The sequence below is a fragment of the Eurypyga helias genome, unplaced genomic scaffold (assembly GCF_000690775.1).
Source record: "Eurypyga helias isolate BGI_N326 unplaced genomic scaffold, ASM69077v1 scaffold20114, whole genome shotgun sequence".
NCBI classification, from domain to species: domain Eukaryota; kingdom Metazoa; phylum Chordata; class Aves; order Eurypygiformes; family Eurypygidae; genus Eurypyga; species Eurypyga helias.
Genome location: NW_010244703.1, coordinates 12865 through 39477, shown reverse-complemented (window position 1 = coordinate 39477; position 26613 = coordinate 12865). Strand labels below are relative to the sequence as shown.

General features: G+C 39.6%; 1 protein-coding gene across 1 annotated transcript in view; it reads left to right on the top strand.

Annotated features, from left to right (window-relative positions):
* The first annotated feature begins 1984 nt into the window (after positions 1-1984).
* The window catches only part of SLC16A10 (solute carrier family 16 (aromatic amino acid transporter), member 10), a 31449-nt gene continuing 6820 nt past the window's right edge, over positions 1985-26613 (top strand). Inside the window, exons 1-3 of the mRNA XM_010149852.1 lie at positions 1985-2006; positions 2745-2889; positions 6582-7020. Of these exons, the coding sequence (XP_010148154.1) occupies positions 1985-2006; positions 2745-2889; positions 6582-7020 (606 nt within the window). The remainder of the gene's footprint in view (positions 2007-2744; positions 2890-6581; positions 7021-26613) is intronic.

Genomic DNA, 26613 nt, shown 5'->3' with positions numbered 1-26613 from the left:
CCACCCCTTATTTCAGACCATTTTCACTTCTGCAGTTTAATCGCAGTGTCGTTCTGAAATGCTTCAGATAAGGCCCTTGTCCCTCCTCTTAACTGTCTGTCGTGTTGAAAACCTGTGGGGACCTTTCTTCTTTCTTAGGCTTTGCTTCTTTTTTTTTTTTTTGTAAGAAGCAGTGTCAAGTCAAAGTCTGCATGGTGTTAATTGGATGTAATTTGAGGTGAATATTTTCACTTCAGGCTTTTATATACCAATTATTTTATTAGCTCTATAAGCCATTAAAAAGTAGTGTAAACCATTTGATTACTCTGAGGAGAATGCTACTTGAATCATAGCCTGTGCTAATTAGAAATTAGGGCTGGTGGACTCTATTTGAGGTTCTGAAGTAATTTAGTCTGACTTTATGCAAGCTAGTTAGACTCTGTTTCAGTTGCCCCATTTCTTTACCTGTTTGTCTGAGTGGGGTGTGTGTACCTGTCCATCTGAGGTGGGATTTCCATAACCAGTAAACTCTGCTTTTCTAATGCCACAGTTGCCTTTGTGTCGTCTTCTCACACCTAGGCAGGGAGGCTGGTAGGAGGTTCAACCGTTCCTTGGTACATTCATATCACCATGAATCTGAAGGTGGCGAGTCTTGTAATGCTCACTCAGCTGCCTTTTCTCCTGGCTGTGCATACACAGACACCAGGAGGCACAGGTACTCTGTTTTCTAGTGCTGTCCTGCACATTGTGCAGAGGTGCTGAGGACTGGTGGTGGTGGAGCTACCGTTTGTTTGGGGGAGTTAGGGACTTTCTAACCTCCTAGTGTTTGCAGTTTCCTTTGTGTAGCAGAACTGGAGGGTCTCTGTATAGCTCACTCTGGGAAAGATAGGTAAAAAGATGGAGTTTCATAAGGTTGGGCTTTTAAAAAGCTTTGCAATTGGTGCATCTCCAGGCTGTATGAGAGCATTTACTCCTCCCTACTCCTGCTTACAAACTGTAGTTGGTACAATGTTGTCTTGCAACATCAGGAGCCATCTGGGCTATAACATGGGACAGATCTCGCCACATCCAAGGTGCATTTGAGCCTTCCTTGCCTGCAGAAGGAGAGAAGGGACAGATCTTTCATAAATTTGGTCTCTGGCTTTCAGTCAGTGTCATGGGGACCTTGTTCTTCCTACTCCTTCCTGCTCTCCCTTCATATGGCTCACTTCTTCTGCTGGAGAGGTGCAAGTCTGGCAGGGCTCTCTTATCTGGGTTAGTCATACCCAGGAAATGCAGCAAATACCCATAAAAGTACCTCAGTCTTAAAATTGTGCCTTGAGACTCTCATATTTATCACATGCTCAAAAACCTTCAATAATACACACAGCAGCAACAGTTAGGTCATGGTTCATTATCATTGTTTGCCCTAAAATGAAGGTTTTATTTCTTGTTTTTCTCTAACCATCTGTTCTCTTTTGTTTTTCATTTACATTGTAAACTCTCTTTGAAGAAACAGCTCTTTTTGTTTGCTTGTTTGTTTTGCTTTGGTGTGTGGTTTTTTTTTTTTAGTGCCTCGCACAATGGGGTCTTTATCAATGTGCAGACTCTGTGGAGCTTTATCAACACTACTTCTAGGTCTTGGTGTTGATATACTTGAGAAGTTCCTCATTAGGTGTCTTGGTTATATATTTTTTCAAATAATTTTAATTGCCCTTATGACAATTATTTATCTTTAAAAGAGACTTGGATTATTTTAAACAAAATACCAGTTACACAGGTGTAAATCCATTCCAGGTTGAAAGAGTTCATCTTTCTTACAATTCAGAGAAGTTAAAATCGTTTTTCTAGTGCACTTTGCATAACAGTGTTTTCCACTGCCTGTTTAGAGAATTTTTTTGTGTTTATTTTTTCCAAATAGATGGGGGCATTTACTTATCTGAATATATTTGTTGTAACTATTGTGTTACAGCAGCTTGACTTACCTTTATGCCCTGGGAGAACTGTTGGATATAACATCGGTATCATGTGTTTGAGGAAGGTAGCAGGTAAATGATGTGGATCTGAACACCTCTATGAAGTGCAGTAGAAAGTTGACTTTTAAATAAATTCTCTTCTACATAAGTTATCTGAAGGTATTTTTGGCATGCTCTTGGCTGAAATGTCAGGGTACTCACCTGAACTGAATCTCAATGGTTAAAGACTTATTTATAAACAAAGCACAGTTTTAACAAACATCTGTAAAACCAGAGCAGTAGCAGATGTAGTGACACTTTCCCATCATATATGGAAACTGTTGTTTACTCATTAATGTTCAGTATGATCTAGATGTAGGTAATCAAGTAAAAATCTGTGTGGGTTTATTTTTTTTTTTCCAGCAAACCTAGCTGTTTAAAGTCAAGGTCTAGAACTAAAAAGAGTGAAATGTGCCAATTGATATCAAAATGGATATGTAGCCTCAAAGCTATCTTTAATGGCCTAGTCACCAGCTTGAATACTAAGTCACTCATTGGAGGAATAGTTGTGTTTAAGGGAAAAAAGAAATCAGGTAAAAGTAACTTCTGTAGCTATTTGCATTCCTTGAGCTGATAAAGTCTGCTAGTTGATTATGTAAATTGGTCAGACTTTTAATTTTTATCATGTCAGTTGAATGCATTTAAAAATGTATTTAGACATTTTAAAAATAGTTACCCAATTGTTTCACTTATCTATGATTTTTTTGTTGTTGCAAGATACTAGCTGAAATCACTTGGTCTTCTAAAAAACTGTCTTTTTCCATTCTGCAGCATGGGTGAACTCGCTTTCTATGGGAATGGTCTTCTTCTGTTCTCCAATAGTAAGCATATTCACAGACCTGTTTGGCTGTCGAAAAGTAGCAGTTATTGGAGCTGCGGTAGGACTTGCTGGACTCCTTTCAAGTTCTTTCGTAAGGTAAAAAGTTATTTTCTTTACATCCAAAGTATCTTATAAATTTTACGTGGTCCCATCAACAGAATATGAAGGAATAAAGCAGTGCTACTTTATAGTATTTATTAGAGTAGAAACCTTGTTTTATTTGTTCTCTCTTTTTTTGTCTTTCAAACTGACTTGTGGAAACTCCAAGTGGTACTTTCAACATCAAAATTAATTAAAAAATAACATAACCTTGTAAGAGCATTCCCTATTTAACAGGAACCACTATGTATAAATATATCAGTAGCAGGACTGACGCTGTAAGATCAACAGCATTGTCCTGGATAAGTTTCTTGTATGTCGCCTTAGTGTTATGTTCTGTTTTACCAGATACAGAAAGCTTGACTCCTCTCCTCCTCCCTCCATATGCTTAAAAAACACTCTTTAAATGTTGATAAATATGCAGTTAGAACTTCCAGGAAGGTGTTAATGTTTCAGCCAAATTTGATGTTTTCTTTTATTCTTACTGGTCTGATTGCCAAACACTGAGATAGTGAAAACCTTGCTCTAAAAACATACTTAGGGCTTTATTTGCATTATTAAGAAAATTGTGATTCTTTCTGGTGTTACTGAAAAAAAACCTGAACAATAGCTGAAGGGTTTTTTTCCCTCCAGATTAAGTATAATCTTCTACATTTCTGTAATTTTTGCTGAATAAATCCTAAGGAGTTCAAGAACGACTGATCTGTTGGTCATGCACAGTAGAAGATGAGGAAACGGGGTATTTACTCCCTTATTCTAGGCATCAGCAGAAATTGGTTAGTGAAGATAGGGTACAAAATAGCAGGAAAATAAGCCGCAGTTACGTCTAGCTGTCTGCTTTTTCCCACCCTTAGCCCAATAATAACTACAGGAGCAACAAAAAGCAAAATTCAGAAGTTTGTAGATGCATTTTCATCCATGTAGGGGAGAGGCCTGTGAGTGCTTTCTGTGCCTGTGCTCTGAGCCGGACAGATGTGAGCTGGCTGCAGTCGGGATGGAGGAATGTCCACACTGTGGCACTACACTAGGTGTCTAGTTTGGGCATATGTCCCCTGCTGTGAAAACACACCCACAAATGTACAGGATCAGAAGATGTAATTCTGCTCCAGACTGTGAGACCAGGTTTTATATTTATTCTTGGAATGACTTATGAGGGGGGAAAAAAAAGCTTTTTGTTACTTGAACAAGCTTCTGATTTTTATTTTATTTTATTGGCTATTCCAAGTGCAACTCTTCTGCTTAACTCACTGTGGTGAAGCACACAAACAAAAAGTCTCCCTCTTCCTGATGTGTTTAACAGGCTTGTTACCATGTGTGAGGTAAAAACTGAAAGAATGCTTCTTGGAAAAGTATTTCTTCCTCCTTGCTTCCCAGTAGTGTGTTTAAGTGGTGACTACTAAACATCTTGTAATTATAAATTAAACCTCCCGATGAAGGAAAGATGTTTCCTTCCTTTGAACAAAATGCTGTCATCTCTCTGTTTCCCTGATACAGTGGAACAAGGGCACAGAAGAGGCATGCAAAAGGAGGTTATCTTGTAAAGGCTTTAAAAAATTGTCTTAGTTTATTTGAATTTTCGTCCAGAATTTGAGGAGTACTTTGAGAGGAGTGGCAAATTCTTGTCAGAGTACGTGCCACGTTAATGTGCATTCTTGGTGTGTACTTATGTTACTTAGACTAGAATGATTTATGCTGATGATGTTATCAGCTAATTGAGGGAATATAGTTCAGATATAGAAGTCAGTGTTCTAAAAGTAAAATATTGTAGAGTAGACAAATGTAAATATGATTTATTGGTTTTGTTACATAATGATTTCTTAAGATAAACTTTATCTCTTAGAAACTGAGATGTAAGAGTATTTGTAATGCAGGAAAATATTTTACTATGTATGTCATGCTGCAAACTTTGAATGAATCTGCAGACAGAAGCAGAACTTCTCTGTCCTTGCTGTATTACGCTCCTCTTCATGTTGTAACTTCTGTAACTTTTGCAACTTGGATGTTTTCCATTGATAAAGATAATCAGTCTTTTCCCCCTTATGTTGTTTCTGCTGGCTTGCCTTGTGTATAATGATTTTAGAAACGGATAGTTTAATGTAGGAAGCAACAATGTCATGTTACACAAATTGTTTTTCACAATAATACAGAAAGCCAGAGTTCCTGGTCAAATACTGTTTTCTAAGGATTTCTGTAGTTGCATGGGAAGCTTCCAGAGTGTATTTGGCACAGAGGGATGCTGGCAGGTAACAACCTATGATGAAAAGCACTACATAAAGCATTCATACTCCTGAAAAAAAAGTTAATATATTGTCTAACAGGTTAAATACTTCTCTGTAACTGCTTTAAAAGCAGGTGTTAGATGATAGAAGAGCCCTTGGTTCACTGAAAACATAGTATTAAAATCACATGCCACCTCAAATCTTGTATGAAAATATTTCTCCCACACTGTGTCCATTAGATAAAGGTAAACAGGTGTCCTTTGACTTAATGCTATAATACTAATTTAATTGATTATACCAACACTGTTACTTTATACTGTTAAAATTTCTTGCACGAGTACCTTTTTAATGTCACATGCCTGCCTGAGATCTAACACAACAGCTCTGCTTCATCTCGGTTGTGTAGTAGATGGTAATGGTGGAGAACCTGGTGGTGATCTGTCGCTGTTGAGACGGACACAACACGCACGGAATCGTGCACCAAAGCCAAAGGCCAAAATGGACCCTTTATTGTTTATACAAGCCCGTTTTATATCTTTCTTAAGAATGTGTGTTCATACATGATTGGTTCACTCAAAGGACCAACAGTTCATGATAGGATGATCTCTTCTTTGTTACATCTTCGTTAAACTTCTCCTTGCGGAGGCAGTACCTTGCTCTTGTTTACTCAGCTCTTCTTGGGACTTTCCAGACTCCTTAAGGGTACACGGTTATCTGCTCAAGGTTAATGTTAAGCTTACGTTCCAATCCCTCAGACCAGCCGAGGTTTCCCACAATGATCCTCCTTAATGTGAGCAGAAGTGTTTGATTCTTAATGCATGTGTCTTCCCTATTTCGTTCTTAACATGTCCAAATGCTGAATTCAGAATATCTAATAAAAAGGGGATTCTTTTTTCTAAAAAATAAAAGAATATCTGAAGTCTTACAGCTTGTTACTAATGTGTATTGCCAAAACTTGACAGGTTTTTAATTTTTTCTTTCATTATTGTTTACTACTTTTGGTGTTGTATTTTCATAATAAACTATAAAAATACTTGATGTTTCTGGGTTCATGAGGAAAGTTCAGTGTTATGTTTGAACTGCTGTCACACTGAAGTGTGTCAATTACACTGTTTTGATTTGCTTTGGAAAAGAAAAAGCCAAAAAAGTAGCAATGGTTGAACTTATATTTGGCTAATCCACCCCGCCAGTGACTTAAAAAACTTTATTTTAGTCAGATTGTTTAGTGTACTTATAGTTCAATATATAAATTTTGCTTTACCTGCCTAGTGAGTTCTATGAAATCTTCAGTGGAAGAACATAAAATAGCTGAATTAAGCTGACACAGTATATTTCAACTGTAACTACATACAAACTCTTAACTCACTTCTGTAAATATGCCAATTCATTGCAAAAGTCTTGCATATATGGCAGGTGAATGCGAGCATAGAGTTGTACAAAACACTAATGATCTTTTTTCTTCCGATACAGCACCATTGAACCTCTATATTTCACCTACGGGATCTTATTTGCCTGTGGTTGCTCATTCGCGTACCAGCCATCCCTGGTCATTCTTGGGCACTATTTCAAGAAACGCCTTGGACTAGTGAATGGCATCGTCACTGCAGGCAGCAGCTTGTTCACCGTGTCCCTGCCCTTCCTCTTGAGAGTTCTGCTCGATTCCATTGGCCTGTACAACACCCTGCGGGTCCTGTGCATCCTTATGTTTGTTCTGTTCCTGGCTGGCTTTACGTACAAACCCCTTGTTTCCAACGCCAAAGACAAGGAGGGAGGAAAGAAAGGAAAGTTCAGATTTCCTCCTGGAAAAAAGATTTGCAATTTCTCAGTCTTCAAAGTTCTCAGTTACCGAATCTGGGCTTTTGGGATCCCAGCTGCACTTTTTGGATACTTTGTGCCTTATGTTCACTTGGTAAGTGACATTTCTTCCTACATATGATGTAATTAAAACTACAGCTATTTCCCTTCGTTATGGACTAAGAAAACGATTGGTGATAGGAAGCAGTGTTTAAAGTGCAAGCTGTGTTGGAGAGAAACAGGAGATTAATTTTGATGTTGTCTGTGATTGAAAGATTCCAGGCTGTAATCAGAACTATTAGTTGAGCCAATTAAAGTTTTAGTTCCTTGTTCTCAGTCTAAAGTTTCAAGTACTTCAATAAGGAAAAAGACTTCTGAAAAGTGTTCTATACTATTCCAAAGAATTCTTTATTCTAGTACCCAGCTGCGTACATTGCCATGATACTTGTGTGTTTCAGAGGAATAATGGCAGGAGTAAATAACAAAAACAGGTGAAACTAACTGAGGTATGTTTGTTAAAATGTGCAGTTTCAGAGTATTTTTTATTGGCAATTTTCCAAAACTGTTGTTATATTCTATATGTACATTTTCAGTGTTATATTCTATAACAGACTATTTCTAGGGACAGTGCAATTTGATGACCAAGCTATTATGACCTCTTCTTACACTATTTCCCCTTTTAATTTTGTAGGGATGATTTGGAATAAACCCATGTTCAGAGGAGTAGAAGTGTTGTAGAGAAAGCTGTTGGATAGATTGTACATGTTTGTTAATGCTGGCAGAGAACTGAAGAACAAGGCTATGCAAGAAGTCATGTAGAACCTTTAAAATACATTTAACAAAAAGCTTGTAACTTTTTTTTTTACCAGGATGCTTGCATGAAAGCTGCTTCTTTCTAAATTGCACTAAAGCTGCTGGTTTTCTTGTAGAGAACAAAACCCTTTAACCTTTTAGATTATAAAAGATTTTTCTTGTTATACTGTGCTTTTGCCCCTGTGGAGTGCCTTTTCTCCCCCATATCTGATTGGCACAAATTCTGATTGTGAAATACAGCTCCAGTACAGGAAAACAACTTGATCAAGGCTGTTAATATAATGTTTGATAACACTATAAAACTATTCCAAGTGCAGTTAGAATCTAACTTTTAAAAGGGGACACCAAAATTACACCAAGAGATTTAAATTCCAACTTCTTTTCCTCAGTTTCAGAGGAACCATGAAGGTTAACTATTAATAAACATGAAATGTTCAACGATAGTCAGTTTTTGTATGCCACTCTTGAGAGGGGGAGCTTCAGCAGCTCTGAAAGAATTCTTCACTGATAGGTTTTATTATCTAACCCCCTTCCTGAAACCCACAAGTTTTTATTTTAATTTACTTGTCTATAAATACTCAGTTTTACTATATAATTCTCTATTCCTGTCAACCAGAGAAGAAATTCTTAAGCAATGTATGGTAAGTTCCCCTTACTTGTGTTTAAAACCACTCTGAACAAGAAGCGTAGCTTTCATTCTTGGCTTTGCAGATAGCAGTAATAAATGGAAAACACCTTGACTACTTCTTTTCCCCTCAAAGCTTTTAAAACATCTGTTTACTTGATTCAGATTTCTAACCAAAATTTAATTTAGGTACCACTCAATGTGCACAAAGAATCCATGGAGGATTGGTTGAGGTACTGCGTAACTGGTGTTATGTACCCAGGACTCTTGACCATGTTCTGAAATATTTAAAGCCTAAACCAATCTTTGATCAGTGAGTATGATAGGGATGGTAAGAAACAGTATGAAATGGAATTATAATTTCCTGTGTTTATACTGATAAACTATGTAGGTACCATCAGTGTCAGATTTCTGTTTGCTTATTTACATTGTCCATTAAGTACTATTTAGTGCTGACTAAACTTTCAGAAAGCTTGAGAAACAAGTAGTTCAACAAGAAAATCCCCAGCTTTTACTGAGGTTGACATGGAAAATTAAAACTTGAATTTCACAAATAGCAGTACTTCCACTTCCAGAATGTGTAAGTTTTAGAAAAATCTTCAGTCTTAGGTAAGTGATCAGAATGAAAAAGTTTAATATCTGCAGGCCAAATAATTAAGATTTTTATGATTATTTTGTATTTGATTACTGAGGATGGATGTATCTTCAGTAGCAGAAATCTCGGGGACTGAAATCAGGAGTTGGAATTGCTGGGTTGAAGGATGCAGTTGTAGGACTAACAGTAAACGTGTTGCTTGAGACTTAAAGAATGAAGTGTTCTTGCAGCTAAACCCACTGTTTCTGTAATTATTTCTACATGCAACCACCCTCACTTGAGGTTTTAGCTCTGGCTTTGTAACTAAACAAAAACTCATTCCTCTAGCACAAATTTAATGATTTCAAAAAGAAAGACCTTTTAATCGGAAGAGGTATTTACTTTTATGGAAACGTGCAGAAGTGAAGAACCACAGCATCTATTGCTGGTGGGCAGCGATGTATGCCGGGAGGACTACTTGAAACCTTAGGAAGTTTCTGTGGATCTCTGAGAAAGTGAATGAACAGTGTTTATGAAGGTACAGCATGGATTCTGCCCTTCAACACATACTTCAGTACATAGCTCTAGACATCTTACCCTAGTTTTGTCTGTTTTTGATAAAAGCATATTTAATGTACATTCCATAACTACATAAAAGTACTTCCAGATATGTCAAAGGCTATAAGAAAATAATCATTTTGCTGGTACATCTACCAAACCAGAGATTAAAAATGAAAGTTAGTATTGTTCCATTGTCTAGTGCATTTTTGAAATTGTAGCAATGCTGGAAAAGGGACAAGTGACAGCTTTTGTTACTCTAAAACTCTTAAAGTTGGCCCACAGTAGCCAGACTGCTGGAATGGGATGCTGGTTGCAAGTGCCCTAATTAAAAATGCTTACACACGGGGACTGACTCATGCCTACAACTCTTCCCTTAACTGTCAGACCTGGTTCCTGTACTTGTCAAGTCCCGTTTTTCCCACCTGGAAAGGCAGTTTCAGCCAGACCATGTTGCCGAAACGCAGGTGTCGCAGCCCTACTGGTCAGGGTGGTTTTGTCACCGCTTGTGGGTTGCAGACTTGGTCTGTTCTGGTCACTGCATGTCAGCTGCTGTCGCCTGCCTTTGCACAGCAGGGGAGCTCCTAAGGTCCCAGAAAGGGTCTCCGGGTGCTTCTGAAGCCAGCCCTGATTTCTGTTGTCTCTTCAGTCTTCTGAAGCGTACTGGAAGGGATGGTGAATGGTATGAAACTTGTAAGAAAGAAAGAAAAGCTCATTTAAAATAATAGTATTACACATGTCTCTGCAATTTTAACTATCTGCACTGTATTTGCTAGATAAAGTAAAAGCTATTAGAAGCAGAGAAAATAACCTGTGCATGAACTAGGCTCTAACTAAGGTTAAACAAATCAACAAATTACGTGGCATGCTAGACAGTATTCTTGTCAAGGAGCTGTCAGGGAGTACCTGTCCCTGACTGGTAGAGATCAACTGCATGAGAAACAGGCATCGGATTCCTTTTGGCTCCTGCTAGGGGAGAACCAGTTTAACTGGTGTCAAATTCCATTAGTAGGTGTTCCATTCCATGTGATTTTGGGGATTTGAGTTGGGAGAAACACTATAAATAGGCTTTGACTTGATTTTATTATATACTTTTAGCATTAATTCAGATTGAAGAGCAAACTGATAATTCGTAGGATTATTAAATGAAAATGGTTATTCCTCTCAGTTTTAAAACCAGGTTAAACTGCAGTGATTGAGAGGATTTTTTTTTCTTCTGATGTGCCAACAGCCAAATAAAAAGCTAGTTCAGTCCATTCAGGTTTAAATTGTGAATCTGCAGCAGAAATCTTCCAGATTGATGCTCAAAACAACCTGGAAATTGTGTTTTATAAGGATTGTCTCCCAAGGAAAGGATTAAGTGTATTTGAAAGGAAGTATTGCCAACTGATGTGCAACTTGTCCTGTGCTTGTTCTGCTAATAAACAGAATTTCTGTTTTTCAGGAATCAGTCTAATGTTAAATATCTAGTGCTGTTCTCTTACCCTTTAAAAAGGCAATCACTTAATCAGGACCATACATCCTTAATTCTCATGAGCTTGCAGGTCAATTCGCTTAAAATTGGATATAAGATCACACGTTAGGTAGTTTAAAAGACATGCTGTTGCTTTTCTGCTTTATTTAGCAGGGTGAAAGCAGGTACTGCTTAAAATGGGTGTTGTCGCTGCTTAGTTTTTCTAAGCAGTGACTAAAGTCACTACTAAGGCTCAGTATGAGTTTAGGATTATATTTTCAGACTCACTCACAAAAAAGGGCCCAGTATTGTGTTGTGTTTTGATACAGCAATACTGGTCCAACTGAGAACACCATCCTAACACTTTCAGTGCAATGTTTGCCTCAGAGTTTTGTCTTGGGTCATACACAGTAACTTCATTAATTTAGTTTCAAACAAAGACTTAGTTTGGTTTAGCTGTTGCTTTTATTAAATGCCTCTTGTTAACAATAGGTCCTGTGATTATAGTGCTTGACACCTTGCAGGATGAAAAACTGAATTGAACAACTGAGTAGTTGAACAAAATAATGCAAATAACTTATTACATGTTTTACTTTTTAAAAAGCAATGGGATGGTAGACAATGCAATAAAAATGTTTGCCTTTCTAAGTTTAAATATTTTCTTATAAAGAAACTACTCTTGAATGGCTGGATTATTTGTGAAAATTAGGCTTACTGTTTAAGTATGGTTATAGGTTTGTATACAAAGTTACCTGTTAATTGATAAGCAGTGCAAAAGTTACCATTGCACTGACTGCATGCTTAACTTCAGAATAGCTCAGCAAAAAATATATTTTAATATTTCTCATCCTGCTTTGCTGCCTATTTCTTCATTTACAGTGTAAATCTGACTTTTGATGCTTATCCACATTCATATCCCATGACAGATGTATACCTGCCTATGTAGAGATTTTTGGTTAGCAGCAGCTATGTGGAGTGCATGTGTTCTGTGTGCTTCGTGTTGATAGATAGGAAAAATGGTGTGTGCCTGGCCATTTTTTCCAACAACATTCTTGGGAGAATTTGTCTTGAGACATATTTAAATACTGGCTTTATTATCCATAGACAGATACTGGGGATTCAGTGTCTCATTGCTTCTCTGAATATGCATGTGTCAGGAGTAGGTTCAGCTGGACCTCAAGGAACAAGGAGGTGGGACTGCAGACGGGTAGATACTATCTCTGAGACACAAAGCATCACCTATGGCTCTGCTCCCACTTGCATCAACTGTATTGGAAAAGAAAATGAATCTCAATTAAAAGTAAAGCGGCTTCCAAGCAGCTGGCCAGCTAAAAGGTATTCCAGAAAGGGATAGAACCCCAGGACTACTGTTATGTAAAGACTCTCAGGCTCTGCGGGCATCTCGTTTTCAAATACGAGATTTTTCTGGCTCTGCTGGTAAACTCAGTCTTCAGATTCTTGTGGAAACTTCGTAAAAAAGAAGTGAAGGTTTAGCCTCTGAGTAAGCCTGTCTGCCGGCAGTGGACTCTGTGTAGCTGGTTTTCACTGAGAAGTAAATACACACCGTAGTGTATGCCCTCTGTGGTGCTGTGCTTTTCTGTATGAAATACAGGAACACACGCTGTCTGGAAGAATTTGGAGGAGGCTACTCGCTCCCCAAGGTATTACATGTTGTGTGAAGGTAATCTGTTTAGCTGCCTTCTCTTTTTATAGACCTTAGGGACTGCTGGGAAGGAGTGCCAGTGATGGCAAGCATTCTTACCAGGACACTGATCCCCTGCTCTGCTCAGTCCACAAACAACTGTGACAGAGGGAGGACCTTGCTGTGTTTCCTTCGGAGACCACTTGGACCATTTTGAGCATTTGACTCAGCATTACCCAGCATACCTAGTCATCTTGGACTCTCTTCCACCTGGATAAGCCTTCCACTTCAGTTTTTCCTGTTCATTACCTCCCATGGTCTTTCAGCTGTCCTTTCAGTGATATCTTTTAAAATGGGGAGTTGTGTGGGAAATAGGAAATTACTCTCTTCTCACAAAAAGAATAGATTTTGGGAAACCTGCTCATCTCTGATCTGAAGTGAAGACATAAGAATCATTCTCTGTTACATTTATCTTTCAGAATTCAACATGTCCATTACATTACTGCATGTGTGAAGTTCCTTAGCTTGTGTAGGGCCCTTGCCATCCAAATTACTGACAGCTTTGAGGATTTTAGCCCAGATCTCTGTGGTAGCTGACTAATACAGACAGATCTTCTCCACAGAAAACATTTAGTGGTGAAATATTGAGAGACCTGGCCAAGGAGCTCAAGAAGGTTGTTATGAGCCTTGGAAGTGAAACCTCTTCTTTGGGTGTAACGAAGGTTACGGTGAGCTCTTTGGTTTCCGCATTTGCGAGGACGCTCATCTTGCAGTAAGTTCTAGAGCCAATTCAGGCTTGCAGATCAAAACTCAACAGTGAAAACGTAGCCTGGCATGTGGCACAGTGTACACCTGTGATCACATGTAGGCTGCTGAAGGTCTGCCTGTTCCACAGGCAGGTATTTTTTGTATGTGTGTTTCTGTTGTCTTGAAATTCTTGAATTTAGTAAGTGGCTGTGGGGGGCCTCCTTCCTCCTTTTGACATCTCAGGGCAACTGGTTCACTGGGGGAAGTAGTGACAGGTACAGTGCCCTCAAAATGTAAACTGTTCTCAGAACTCATGAATCTGTTCTCTAGACAACTTCTGGGCTTAATGTGTTTTCTGTTATCAGGGAGAAAGCTTCTGGTCTTTCTGCTGTATAGGGGAGCTTTAAAGCGATGCATTTCAGATATGTCTTATCAGAACAGATGACGGGCACTCAAAGGCTAAATCATTTGGGCTGTCTACTTCTCAGATGGAAGTTTAACTGTGATCAAAATCTTCACCAGCCTAACAAGACACTCTTTATTCCCAGGAGGGGCATGGGGATGGTTGGAATTCTCTGTAAGGTACTTGTTAGTCATAAGAACTTTAAAATGCACGTAAACAAACTCTTTCTCTAGGCTGCATCAAAAAATCGGACAGCTCAGATAAATATTTGTTTGTCCGCTGTGTGGCTTAGACTGTCTCCAGTTCTGTGTTTTGAAGTTGCTGGGTCGAGCGCTGTGCCCACATAGTCTGTCCTGAGAGAAAGATAGGGCTGTCTATTGGTCTGTGCTTTCCATCTGATGCTGGAACATCCATTTTGTTCCTGTTATCTAGGTAAGAAAATGATCTCTCTTTCACTTTAGAAACAACATAATGAACAGGAGGGCTTGGTGATATGAATTATACATTATTTGGTTTTTTGCCCTTTTCTCCTCTGTAGTGTAAGTTTGTTCTTGGCCTTCGTGTGATTTAAATATTCTACAGCTGTTTAATCGCCTTGGACTGCTGCCTTAAACTGAACCAGGATGATTTGTCCTTCAGCTCTGTTCTCTACCAGCCAGCTATTTTGACTTGTGTCTACACATTTCTCACTCTGTATCAGTGATGTGCCTTCTCTTTGTTAAGAAGAGATCAGATTCTGCTGTGCAAATTCAGTGTTTGAACCTTTGCTCCCTAGAACATGTGCCAATAAAAACAGTTTTCTGGTGCAAACAACTTGGAGAATTGAAGACCCAAGCTCTCATGAGATCCTCTGTAGCCACAGTTTTTCCAGGAACTCATGTTAAATTCTGGCTATGTACTTTGAAAACCATATTCACTACAATATATTCAAGTTTCTGAAAGGTGTTACTTATCCAGAATTAAAAAGTCTCTCTATCCTGCCCATTCAGGAAAATGGCCATTTTCCACTTGTAAACGGAAGTTTCCCCAGGCAAAAGGTTTGGGACGTTAAGAGAATTATACAGGAAAAGATGAAGGGTATAAAAACCACCCAAGATTCTCCAATCAGATCTGATCTGCCATGCTGGGACAACCTATAGGATAGTCAGGATGAATCTCACTGCAGTAGCTGATGTTCTGCTCCACAAGGCTCTAGTCATCATCCATAACATTGCTTACAAATGCTTTTAACTCTTCAAGCCTCCCCTACTGATGATGTTCCCTAAATATTGTTGTGTGTGACACCTAGATTAGACTCCTCACTTGAGAAGCCAGTGTTGCTGTCCTTGCAAGAGCAGTCATCTCCACATCGACAGTGGTTGTTGCTTCGTGTTCTCTGCAGTGGGACACGCGTCTGCTCAGGGAGCCGTTGTAGGCAGGAGTGATGTACCTTGCAATAAGCCACATTCTTCAGGCTGTGCACTCTGTGTACAGTCCTAATCCTGCACCTCCGTCATCCCTTGAGTCCTATGCACCTGGGTTCCACAGTGGAGACAGAGAAGCACAGATATAAATGCTGTCCTTTATGTCTGAGTGCAGAGCATGGTGAAAAGTATGATGTATACTGTATGGATTCTATTAACCAAAAATCTCTAAACTTACACATATGCATATCCACAGTAAAGTGCATATGCATAGCACATCTTGAAGAAATTCACTTCTTGTAAGGTAAGTACTGTCTGTTTTATGAACCACTTGTATTACGTCATAAATTTGCTACTTTTAAAATGTTGTCTAAAATAATGTTTAATTGGTATGGCTGGATTTTTTTTTTTACTCAAATTGGAAAAAAAGAATCAGCCTCCATTACTACATTCATTTGCTTTTATGGGCTGCTGCTGTTCAAGAAACCTGTTCATTTCTTCAGATCTCCTACATCACTCATTTGTCTGAAGCCTACTACATCTTCTGTTTCCCAGAATCTGCTGTTAGTCTGCTGTGTAACGATAGGATAGTCTCTTTTAAATTATGTCTAGTGCTAACAGATAACTGTCAAGCAGATATTTCTCTATGCTGTAGATAACCTAAAAAACCCTGTGGGTATAGCTGTCAATTCTAGCACTATTAATCTTTTCTCATCCACTTAATCTACCATGTTTCTGTCTCCAATGGAAGACTAACAGGGCACTGGTTTTGTATAGGTTCAGTGAAATTATTAAGCAGATATCCAAGACCCCAAATCTTCAGTGGCTCCCCGTGCTTTACTTGCTTTTCTAATCTTTGCATTTATCTCCCTTCAGATCTCAACATCTGCTGCAGTTTGACTGCCCAGGTTAGTGAAATTTTCCCCCTTTATCCACATCTGTAATTATCCTGTGCACCCATTTCTTTCCTAGTATTCCTCAGTGTTGATCTGCAGGATTTATTCTTGGCTAGACTGTCTGCTTTTGACACTGGGGGTGGTGGTGGGAGAAGAAATAAATGATTTCCTACTTTGTAATTTTAATTGCTATGAAAGCATATTTAAACTGTTTTCTAAATTTCTTCTAATGGAGAAGAATAAAAGTCTTAACTACAGAAAGAATAGAAATGGAAAAGGACGAAAATTGTTTTCTGATTTTTAGAAATAAGAGTAAATGTAAGTTTAAAAAATTAATGATTCAGATTGCAGGTATGCTTGCTACAAAGAGTAAGATGATGTTGAAGGATAAGAGCAAATAAGTCTTCCTCAGGCCTGTGCAATACTAGCAGATGGAAATGTCTGAGTTACGTTATGATTGCCTTTGTATCAGTCGCTAACAGCACACTAGTTAATGTACTTGTGCCTAATACAAAACTAGTCTAAAGGCAAACAGCATATAATTCAAAGCCAGATCAAATTTTAAAGTGTATTCTTTTTTTAAAAACTGCTATTTGAATGGTAAACTCTGCATGCTTCCTTTTTGGATGCTTGAAACATCTTGACCTGAAGTATACGCTTCAAGCTCCACAAGTGCACAGAAGCCTGAGCTGACTATTTTCCTGCCATCCTCATACAGAGTAAAGAAACCAAATTACTAAAATGAAGAACCTTCCTTCAGTCATATACAGACTAGTCTGTGTCCACTTTCTGCTCCAAGAGGAGCTGCATAGAACCCCTCTTTACTTTTTAAATCCTGGTCAGACATGTCAATTTCTCTTCACATACTTTGAATTTTCCTTTGAGAAAATCCTGGAACCTAGCTCTCTCCATTTGACAATTACTGGCAGTCAAGCTGTGAGCTATCTTTCAGGTTCTCTTCTGATGATTGAGTTAAAATTTGTCATTACTACTGAGCGGAATATTTCCTAGGAGAAGGGAGAAGTGGTTTTTGATTGCTCCAGGCAGGAAAGAAAACTCAGCATAAGCATCTGTATCCTAGGCATAAGAGTTAGATCTCTGTATGAGGAGGGGAGACCATCATCGTTTTGTTGTGTTTTAAATGAAAATATGACTACGTGATTCAGTTTCTCTGGGCCCTGAGCTGGTGGGTATTTGGCAGTGTATGGGGACGTCCATCTAGAATTGAGACTCTTGGAGAGATTTCTTCTGTGTTTTGCAGTAGAATGAGAACTCACCCCGCTCTGTGAAAGCTGAGGTGATTATGGCCATGCCTGCAAGTAGATCTCTAATATCTAAGTGTTATGGATGCCCCCAGAATTATGTGGTAGCTAAATAAAGGTTTGAGAATCTGTTTTGATTTTACTCACTTAACTCCTACGGTTTAAGGAGTCTAGTCCTGAGGGACTTGATGTAAGTAGCACAAATTGTGCTGCGGAGTACGGAATCTAACCTCTCTCAGATGACAGTAGTGTTGTAACGTGTAGGTAGGTGAATGAATCCAGAGTTAACTAGACAGTTAACCCCAAGTTAGTTGCTTATTGTACTGTTCTTCAAGATAGGTGAGAAATACAATCTTTGTGTTTGTAAATTTTTTAGAAGGGGCTACTTTCTTTTAACACAAATGAGTTGTACAGTCTTGTCTGGTAATTCTGCTGTTGAGCTGAAAAACTGAACATGAGCCGGCAGTGTGCGCTGGCAGCCCAGAAAGCCAACCGTATCCTGGGCTGTATCCAGAGAAGTGTGGCCAGCAGGTCGAGGGAGGGGATTCTGCCCCTGTACTCTGCTCTGGTGAGACCCCACCTGGAGTGCTGCGTCCAGCTGTGGAGCCCTCAACATCAGAAGGATATTGACCACTTGGACCAAGTCCAGAGGAGGCCATGAAGATGCTCAGAGGGCTGGAGCACCTCTCCTATGGGGACAGGCTGAGAGAGTTGGGCTTGTTCAGCCTGGAGAAGAGAAGGCTCCAGGGAGACCTTATTGCAGCCTTCCAGTACCTGAAGGGGCCTACAAGGGTGCTGGGAGAGGACTTTTTACAAGGGTCTGTAGTGATAGGACAAGGGGTAAACAGATACAAATGGAAAACAGGGAGGTTTAGATTAGATATCAGGAAGAAATTCTTCCTGGAGAGGTTGGTGAGGCACTGGAACAGGTTGCCCAGAGAAGCTGTGGATGCCCCATCCCTGGAAGTGTTCAAGGCCAGGCCGGATGAGGCTTTGAGCAACCTGGTCTAGTGGAAGGTGTCCCTGCCCATGGCAGGGGGTTTGGAACTAGATGGGCTTTAAGGTCCCTTCCAACCCAAACCGTTCTGTGATTCTACTTGAGGTAACAGCATTATGTTGTAAAACAGAAACACATCCTTTTGTAGAAGTGTTTTGTTCCTGGCCAATTACTTCCACTGATGCAAATAAACACGTATTTTCATTCTGATCTTAGTCCAGCTTCCAGTGCTTCTCCTTGCCTTGGTCATCTTCCTGTCTGAATAGTTACAGAACATGAGCTCTCTCCTGATAGGTTTTTGAGTGTGGCAGATTCCAGAGACCTTGAGTCAGTCTCCCAGCTGTCTTTCAAACCGTATTTCAAGCTGAGGTGTACTCACCTCACGTGACTTTTGTTTGACTTACCAGCCCTTATGGTTCAAAGACTAAGAAGCTTCCTCCCAGAGCAATCTGAAGCATCAGGCTCAGGCTTCTGAATTGCCTCTCAAAGCACCTTTTTTTGGTATCAGTTAGGAAGACTAGCTGGCTTAGCTGGACTTAAGTTCAGCGAGAAGACATCCTTTTGTGACATGTAAATGCTGTAGCTAACAGAATATGCAAATAAAGGTCTTGCTTGTTGTATTATAATGGTGTTAGCACTTCAGCACTTCCTTTTTTCCACGTAGCACTTCATTTAACTGGTTAATACACGGTCCCACTTGTCTTCCCCTATAGTCAATGTAAGCTAATTGTCAGCTCTGCTGAACTGAATTGTCAGAAGCTAAATGTAGGCGTTCTATAAAATTTATGTAGTTTCTAGCAGTGCCTAATTTAGGCAAAAATAAGGAAGGGAATTAGGTATTTAACTGAAATTTGTATAAATACTAAAAGTTGTTAGCTTTAAAAAAAAAGAAAATCACTTTTGTAGGCATATCCTTTACTTCTTTCTGAACAAATAGCATATGCTGTTATATTCCTCTTCCTGATCTTTTGTTACTATTTTTAAGCTAGGTGAGTGAAGTTTGACCTTATTGGTTGGAAGCCAGGGCCAAGGAATAATCATTAGACAGAATAGTACTGTAGTTGTAGTTTTTTCAAGTTGAGGAAGACTAAACTGGATGTAAACCAGCAGACTTGCAATCAAACTTTACTTAAGTATGCTAAATAAAATGAATTCATACTATAACTCTATTTTAATATTATGAAGAGGATGATCTGGCTGTATTAAATTTTGGTTGCTTCACTTGTATTAGCTGCTTTGAGAATCCATCTTAAATTGTGTTTGCAACAGTTAGCCGAAGTGGGTTTTTTATTAAGTCCCATGCACACTAATTATCAGTGGCTAGAGAAGTCTTAATTGTTTTGACAGTCCATAATTTCTTAATCATAGTATATAATATGCTCAGTTTTAATTATGCAAGTTATAGCACTTTATCGCATCAGTAAATGCCACAGTGATTGGAAAAGAATTACTTGCATTGTGCTTCTAAAACGTAAGTGGTGATGTCAGGAAATTGCTTCCTTCAGTCACAAGGTTACTTTTAATCAAACGTGCAGCAGAGCGTTACCAAGCCAGAGCTTCAAGTTTTCAAGTTATAACACTCAATAAATATGTATTTCTTACTAAGAATCCATCAAATCACTTCATGAATCATAGGAAATAAGACTGGAGGTATCCCATGCTTTATCCAATTTACCTAGTTGTTTGAGTATAGACTTGCTTTGGCAAAGGACCTTTTAAAATATTTGTTCTTAAATATTTTCTTCATAAGTCAAGCTTATCAAATTTCTGCTTATTGCCATATTTTTCTTATGGATTCTGTACGCATGGTCCATGTCATTAATAATGAATAATGGCAAAAATAGAACATAATCATTCAGCTGAGGCCTTGCTGTTACTGAGCGGTATGTGAAGGTCACATTGTTTCCTGACTTGATACATTCTGTTACTTTTGCAATATGATGGCGTCATTAGACCATGCTGAAGTTTAATCTGCTAAACCTTCAGTTCTCTTCCTAAGGAGCTGTTCCCAGATCATTCTTCCTTCTTGCATTCACGCATCTGATATCTACCTCATGTAGTATTTTCAGATGTTGTTTACCTCAGATTGTTTTTATGGAAATGAACCATATTTATTTCACGCTACAGACTCAAATGTCAGGTTGCCAAGATCATTTTGACTTGCAGTCTTTCTTTACAGTGCCTGCAATGCCCATCATTTGATGTAATTTGCAAATTTAATAAGCATAACTATTTCACTGTCATATCATTCATGAAAATGTTCAGTAGCAGTAGATTTGGGCAGGTTTTTATGGAGACTTCTTTGGCATATTCAATTTTGCACTGAATCAAAACGAATTAAAAATAGGTTTTCTGAACATCCATCTTTACAGTTGTTGCATATAAGTCATGCATTTCGAACTGGCTCACAAGAATTGTTATGTTTGAGAGAATTTCCCAACTCTGCCCAAGGTCAAGGTCTGTTACATCCGTCCTTCCTTCTGGTGTCAAGGTTTGCTGCCTACTATGGAATAGAGAGCAAGTATGTTTGCTTGTTTTCTCACAAATCTGTGTTGATTCTTAGCTTACGATGTTACCTGCTAGAGGTTTATGAATAGTTCTGGTTTTGTTTTCTAATGTTCTGGAAATTCAAGTTAATGCCATTGACCTGTAACTCCCTAGGACTTGCTGCTGATAGCTAATTTTGGACGTGGTGGCTAGATGAGTTTTGGGAGTAAGATGGGCCCAGGAAATGCTGCTTTAGGGTCACAAGGGGCAGACAGAACTAAGTTGTGGATTGTGGTCACAAATAGAATAAATTTAAACACCTAACCTTTAAGTTATTGGACAGTTTAACTCTCAGTCCTCATGTCTATGTAACACTTCAGTTCCTGCGTATCCCTGGTATTATTCCTCGTCCTTGTTCTCGGTCACTGTGAGCTTCCCCAGATAGGCGTGTGCCTTCCCTGTCTTGCTGCTGCATCCCAAGCCACACCAATCCAGAAGTATCCTTGCACCCATTTCTTTATGCTGCCTCTGTGGCCTCAGTGGGATCCAGTCTCTGGCACCTCTAGGAGCCAATAATGGAGGATAGGGCCTGAAAATATCCTGGGAGATGGAGTGGGGTCAAAGAGGGAAAGGGTAGAAGTTGTGGACTGTCTTGTGCTGCAGCGTAGGGGTTATCCCCCTTGCCTCAGGCTTTGCTCCATCCCCAGTGTGCTTTCTTGCACTGTTCCCTGGATATCTTTCAGATCTAACAATTGGCATTCCCTCTGGCTTAATTGCTTTAAAAATGATGAGCTTTTGTGACTCTAAGTGGAAAAACTGTATATTAGTTAACTACTATTGCCTTGGTTTCTCCAATTTCAGTTTTATGCCATCAGTTGCCTAGTTTGATCTCTGGGATCATGCTCATCCTTCACATGCTCTTAGAGATAACACTAACAGCTCTGACATGTCACTTTACTATTCAGGGCAAACTTATTCAGGACTACCTATTTGTGGGCGGGCTGAAAAAACCCAAAGAACTAATTTAACTATGTAATTGTCAACTTGAGCTTTTATTAATCTGAATTCTTGAACTTTATGTTAAATAGGCTTAACAGTCAACCTGTTAACGGTTAGGTTCAGTGTTACTTAAGAAATTCAGATTATACTTGTTCTGAATCTTCATGATGGATGGATTATTCTGTTTAATCTGCTTTACGTAGTGGAGTATTAGAAAGATTCCTGATTACCATGTAATAATCACCTTGTTTCTTTAATTCTCTCCTTCACGATGTAGATTAAATTGGCCAGAGATCAAAAAAGCATCACAGTTGTGGCAAGTATGTAAACAGGAATTATTTGAAGATGTGTATGTTCTTATTTTTTGTAGTGGGAAGACATTTCATTTCTAAAAAATGCTATTGTAGGTATTCCAGCATGATGGGACTCCCCATTAAAAATGGATCTGCATTAGGCATTAGTAATGCTATTTCGTGTCTCAATGTGAAGATCATAATTCTGGTAAATGTTCAGGAGTTGCTGGTTCATTTTCTATTTTTTGGCTCATCAATAGAAGTTTCTTTGGAGCCTGGACCAGAACATATTTGCCTTTGATCTTTCCTGTGCTTAACATCATACAGTTCTCTGGCAACCAAGGTTCTTTCTCTAATTCCTTTCCCCTGGCCCTGCTCTTTGTGGTGAGCTCTCATGTTAGAGAATGAACAGTGACTTGTCCTGGTTTTTCAGCACATCCCAAATCTTTCTTTGGCCTTCCAGGACTGTTTGCGGCCAATTTCTTTATCTTTTTGTCAAGGTACCGGTTATTCTAGGAGGTACTAGTTTTTCTCTAGGCTTTTCAAAGAATTGGCTTGCTCGGGCTTGTGTTGACTTGCTGGCAGAAGGCAGGCTGCTGTGTGATGGCTCTAACAGCACAAAGATCTGTGTCATCAGTAAGGCTGTTCTTTTCTCAGATGGTGTGTGAAACAAACAGAAGCCTTTAATGTTTTGAAACTGAGGATGTAGTCTTGAACAGGAGCACTGTATAACTCTTCTACATATACCCACTCCAGTTGTGTCCTATCAGTTGCTAATACCCTTACTTGGACACGTGCTTAGTTCAGGTTTGCCTTTTTCCTTTTTTTTTTTTTACTCGGAGCTTGGAAGAAAAAAAAATCTCTGTGATGGAACGACAAGATCGTGTCTTCTAGTAACACTGAATGAATGGGGTTTTGAAGGCCATGGTAGTAATGATCAAATCAATAGATTGTGGAGGTGTTGCCATGTCTGGATTGATGGCTAAGTCTCACACAATTTACGCAAGGCAGGAGTTTTATTTTTTAGTGGAAAGTGTCCCTGCCCATGGCAGGGGGGTTGGAACGAGATGGTCTTTAAGGTCCCTTTCAACCCAAACCAGTCCGTGATTCTATTTTGTGTGTCTGGATTTAAAATTGTTGCATTGCTTAAAGCCAATTAGTAGTGAAAAAAAAACAGTATTATTAAAACACTTCTGGATATTCCAAGTGCTTAAACTCAGGGCAGATTCCATACCATGAACACTGTGATAGATTCAGTCTCAGATCGTGGATTTGCTTGTCAGATTATGTTTTAGACTCATCTGACGCCTCAAGCAAAGTTTCATCTTTGTTACTTATAGGCATGGCTCACCACTTTGCCTTCCTTGGAATGCACGGTTTGCCTGGATTTCTATGGAACTTGTGCATTTCTGGAAAGCCTGAGGAATGAAGTGTGGTGTAGGCTCTCCTTTTTTGTTTCCTGTCTGGAAAAGAAAAATCACAACCAAAAACTCCCTCCGCTCTGAAAACCAAAAGAACCTTCCTCAGGCCTTAATTTGGAGCTGCTAGGAATAGTATCTCCAACTTACGAATGGTACCAGCAGTACTGTGTAAACACTTCCTTTTATCCTTACACGGGTTCTGAGTGAAAGTGTCAGACATCAGGACTTGAAGAAAATGCTGGGGTTTGTGTGCTCAGACTTCTCTAGGTTACATATTGCTGTTGGCCATCCCTTTCAGTGAGAGTCTCCATTGCATTTAGCCTACTAAAGCTTTACTTGATTGGGAATTCCCTAAATGGAACATACACTGTAGAAAAGCAAATGACAGAGAAAAAACTTCCTTACTCATTCAATACCACTGGCTTCAGATCCAGGTCCTTTGTGTTTGGAAAAAGGAACTACAGCTATGCTCAGATTGCTCTGCCTTGTTTCAGCATGTGAATATAGCTGAAACACGTGTGCCTTGAATGGAGGATCTTGGCAAGACCTGGGCCTCAGTTGGAGGGAGAGAGGCTAGCCAGGACAGTGTACCTGAACACGTTCCAGCCACTACCAAGTGGCTGATCTCTCTCCTAGTCTCATCCTAACAGGAGCGACAGTTTGGCAGTAAGATCTGTGTGCGTATGCATTACCCTGATAATAGAGGGCAAGGGTAAAGGGTAGAATGCTGGTGGCCAGGGATGCGTTCAGCTTTACTGTCCGCTGTCTGCCTTGATTTGGAAAACCAGATTGTACGAAGGTAACTTATTTTAAAAATAGTAAAGAAGCCGTGCTAGTCTGGAAAACCTTGTACTGGTTGGCTCGGGTGGAATTACAGGCCTTTTCTAGGTTTGGAAAAGTCAGACCTGCGATTCAGCTGACACACAGCTCTGAGTGACGAGCTAATACCTGTGTTACTGAGAACAGGTAAAACCCACAGGGGAGCGCTTTGGCCTTTGATGTGTCTGCGTGCCTGGGTCCTCAACTGGCTGCTGCAGATAATGCCTGAGGAGTCACAAGTACAGCCAGTATCGTTCTGCAGTGGCCGGAGTGTGAACGCGTGGCACGCTGCCTGAGAAGGTCCACCTTTAATTGCCCATCATGGGATTTTTTTGGGTGGTGCTGTTGGCTAAAAATCTGCAGAAATCCAAATCTCATTTGAGCTGCTTCATCATAAATATTTAACCTGTAGTTACAAGAAATGTTTCCCAAGTCCATAATGTTAGCACTGACAGTACTGAATTAATCCTGAATCGCTGTATTTTTCAGATATTCAGTTAATACTGCTGTTACTTACAGCTTGCTTAGTGCCTGTATTACTGGAGACTGCAGATGCTGTTAAGGTTCAGAGGGTCAGCTCGGAGATCAGACCCAGTTGCTCAGGGCTTTGTGCGTGTGGGTCTGGAAAACCTCCAAGGAAGGAGGAACAAGCTCCCTGGGCAGCCTGTGCCACTGCCTATGGCCCTCCTGGGGGAAGTTTCTCCTTGCATCGAGTTGGAAGCTCTAAGGTTATGGTATGCTTAAAAGAGGAGTGAAAGCTAAAAAACCCCAACCAAATACTAATTTAGATATTTGAAGATTGAGAAGGGTAGTGGTTATTTTCCTGTTTAAGGAGTTGGTGGAATCCACTGTTTTCCCCCATTGATGTTGGAGGACAGTGTTTCACCCTTAGTGTGCTGCTTTGAGAATTCCAGTGACTCAGTTGCAGGGTTAATAGTTATCTAGATGTAGGGCTTTATCTTGCCTCTTGAAAAGCCTCCTGGGAGTGGATGAATCAGGTGTCCTAATTAAACAAGTCAGAGGCTGCAGAAAGGTGGAAGTGGAACAGGTGAGGAGAATGGCAAACCCTGCCTTGGCTTCTCTCCCTGGCTGGGCCAGCAGGTGTTGACAGGCACATCAAGGTAAGGGTGGGAAAACAGACAGCTTTTCTTCTCACCTTTGACAGCAAGGGAATAAATAGAACAACTTATCTTTTAGGGATAAGTATCTTTCCAGAAGAAAAATTTCATCACATTCTGTTCCCAAATGCGTCTTTAAAGCGAAGAAAAAACTAACCTCAAAAATAGAAAGAGCAAGCATCTGTCCTCAATTGAAGTTACAAGTTATTCTTCAAAGACAAAATAAAACCACTAATCCTTATTCTTTATTTCCTTTCTGACAAAAACAATGATATTGGACAAATTAATACCAGATTTAATGGATTTCCTGTGATACACAAACAAAACAACTGATTTTATAATTAAGAAAATCACTATCACTCAGCAAATCCTGTTTGTGTTGAGGATAAAAGGCTCTGTTTGTGTACTGACACTCTGGCCAGGAAAGAATCTTGACTCTTTTGCTCTTGAAGTATTTGCTAAGACTGAGCTTTTTCTATTTTTATAGATAGATAAATTAGTGTTCCCTAGTTCAAAGTGATAGCACCTGACCAGTGTTACCAGCAAGAACTGGTGTGCAGCTTTAGCTCCCCAGGTCTGTCAGCCTGTGTTCTCTTTGTCCCTCAAATGTTTGTATGACATCCTAAAATCAGTTTCTTCCATTTGCTTCTTCACACCTCTGAGTCTTCACAGTTTCTTATTTGGGACCAGTTACGAGCACGGAGATGGCAGGACTCTGCAAATGACTTCTACATCTTGTAGTGCTCACATTGGCGTGTTTGTATTTGAAACATGTCAGCATGTTTCAAAAAGTGATTGTGCAAAAAACAAATGTTATGGGCAATTTCTGGTCTTCATGGTTTATCTAAAGAAAAAAACCAACCACAAACCTCACACAAACAAACAGAACCCATTGCAGAACCAGAAAGAATATATTAAAAAAAAAAATTAAATCCATCAAGCCAGCCATGTTCTTTCTAACGTGACTCGGAAGGTTACAGTTGCTGATGCTGGTGGTCCATGGCATGGCAGCTGAGGGTCTGTTGGCTGGGCTGTCGGCCAGGTGCTTTAGTGCTTCAGGCTAAGTCTGTTTAGCTTGGAGAAGAGGAGGCTGAGGGGGGATCTTATCAATGCTTATCAATACCTAAAGGGTGGGTGTCAGGAGGATGGGGCCAGGCTCTTCTCAGTGGTGTCCAGTGACAGGACTAGGGGCAATGGC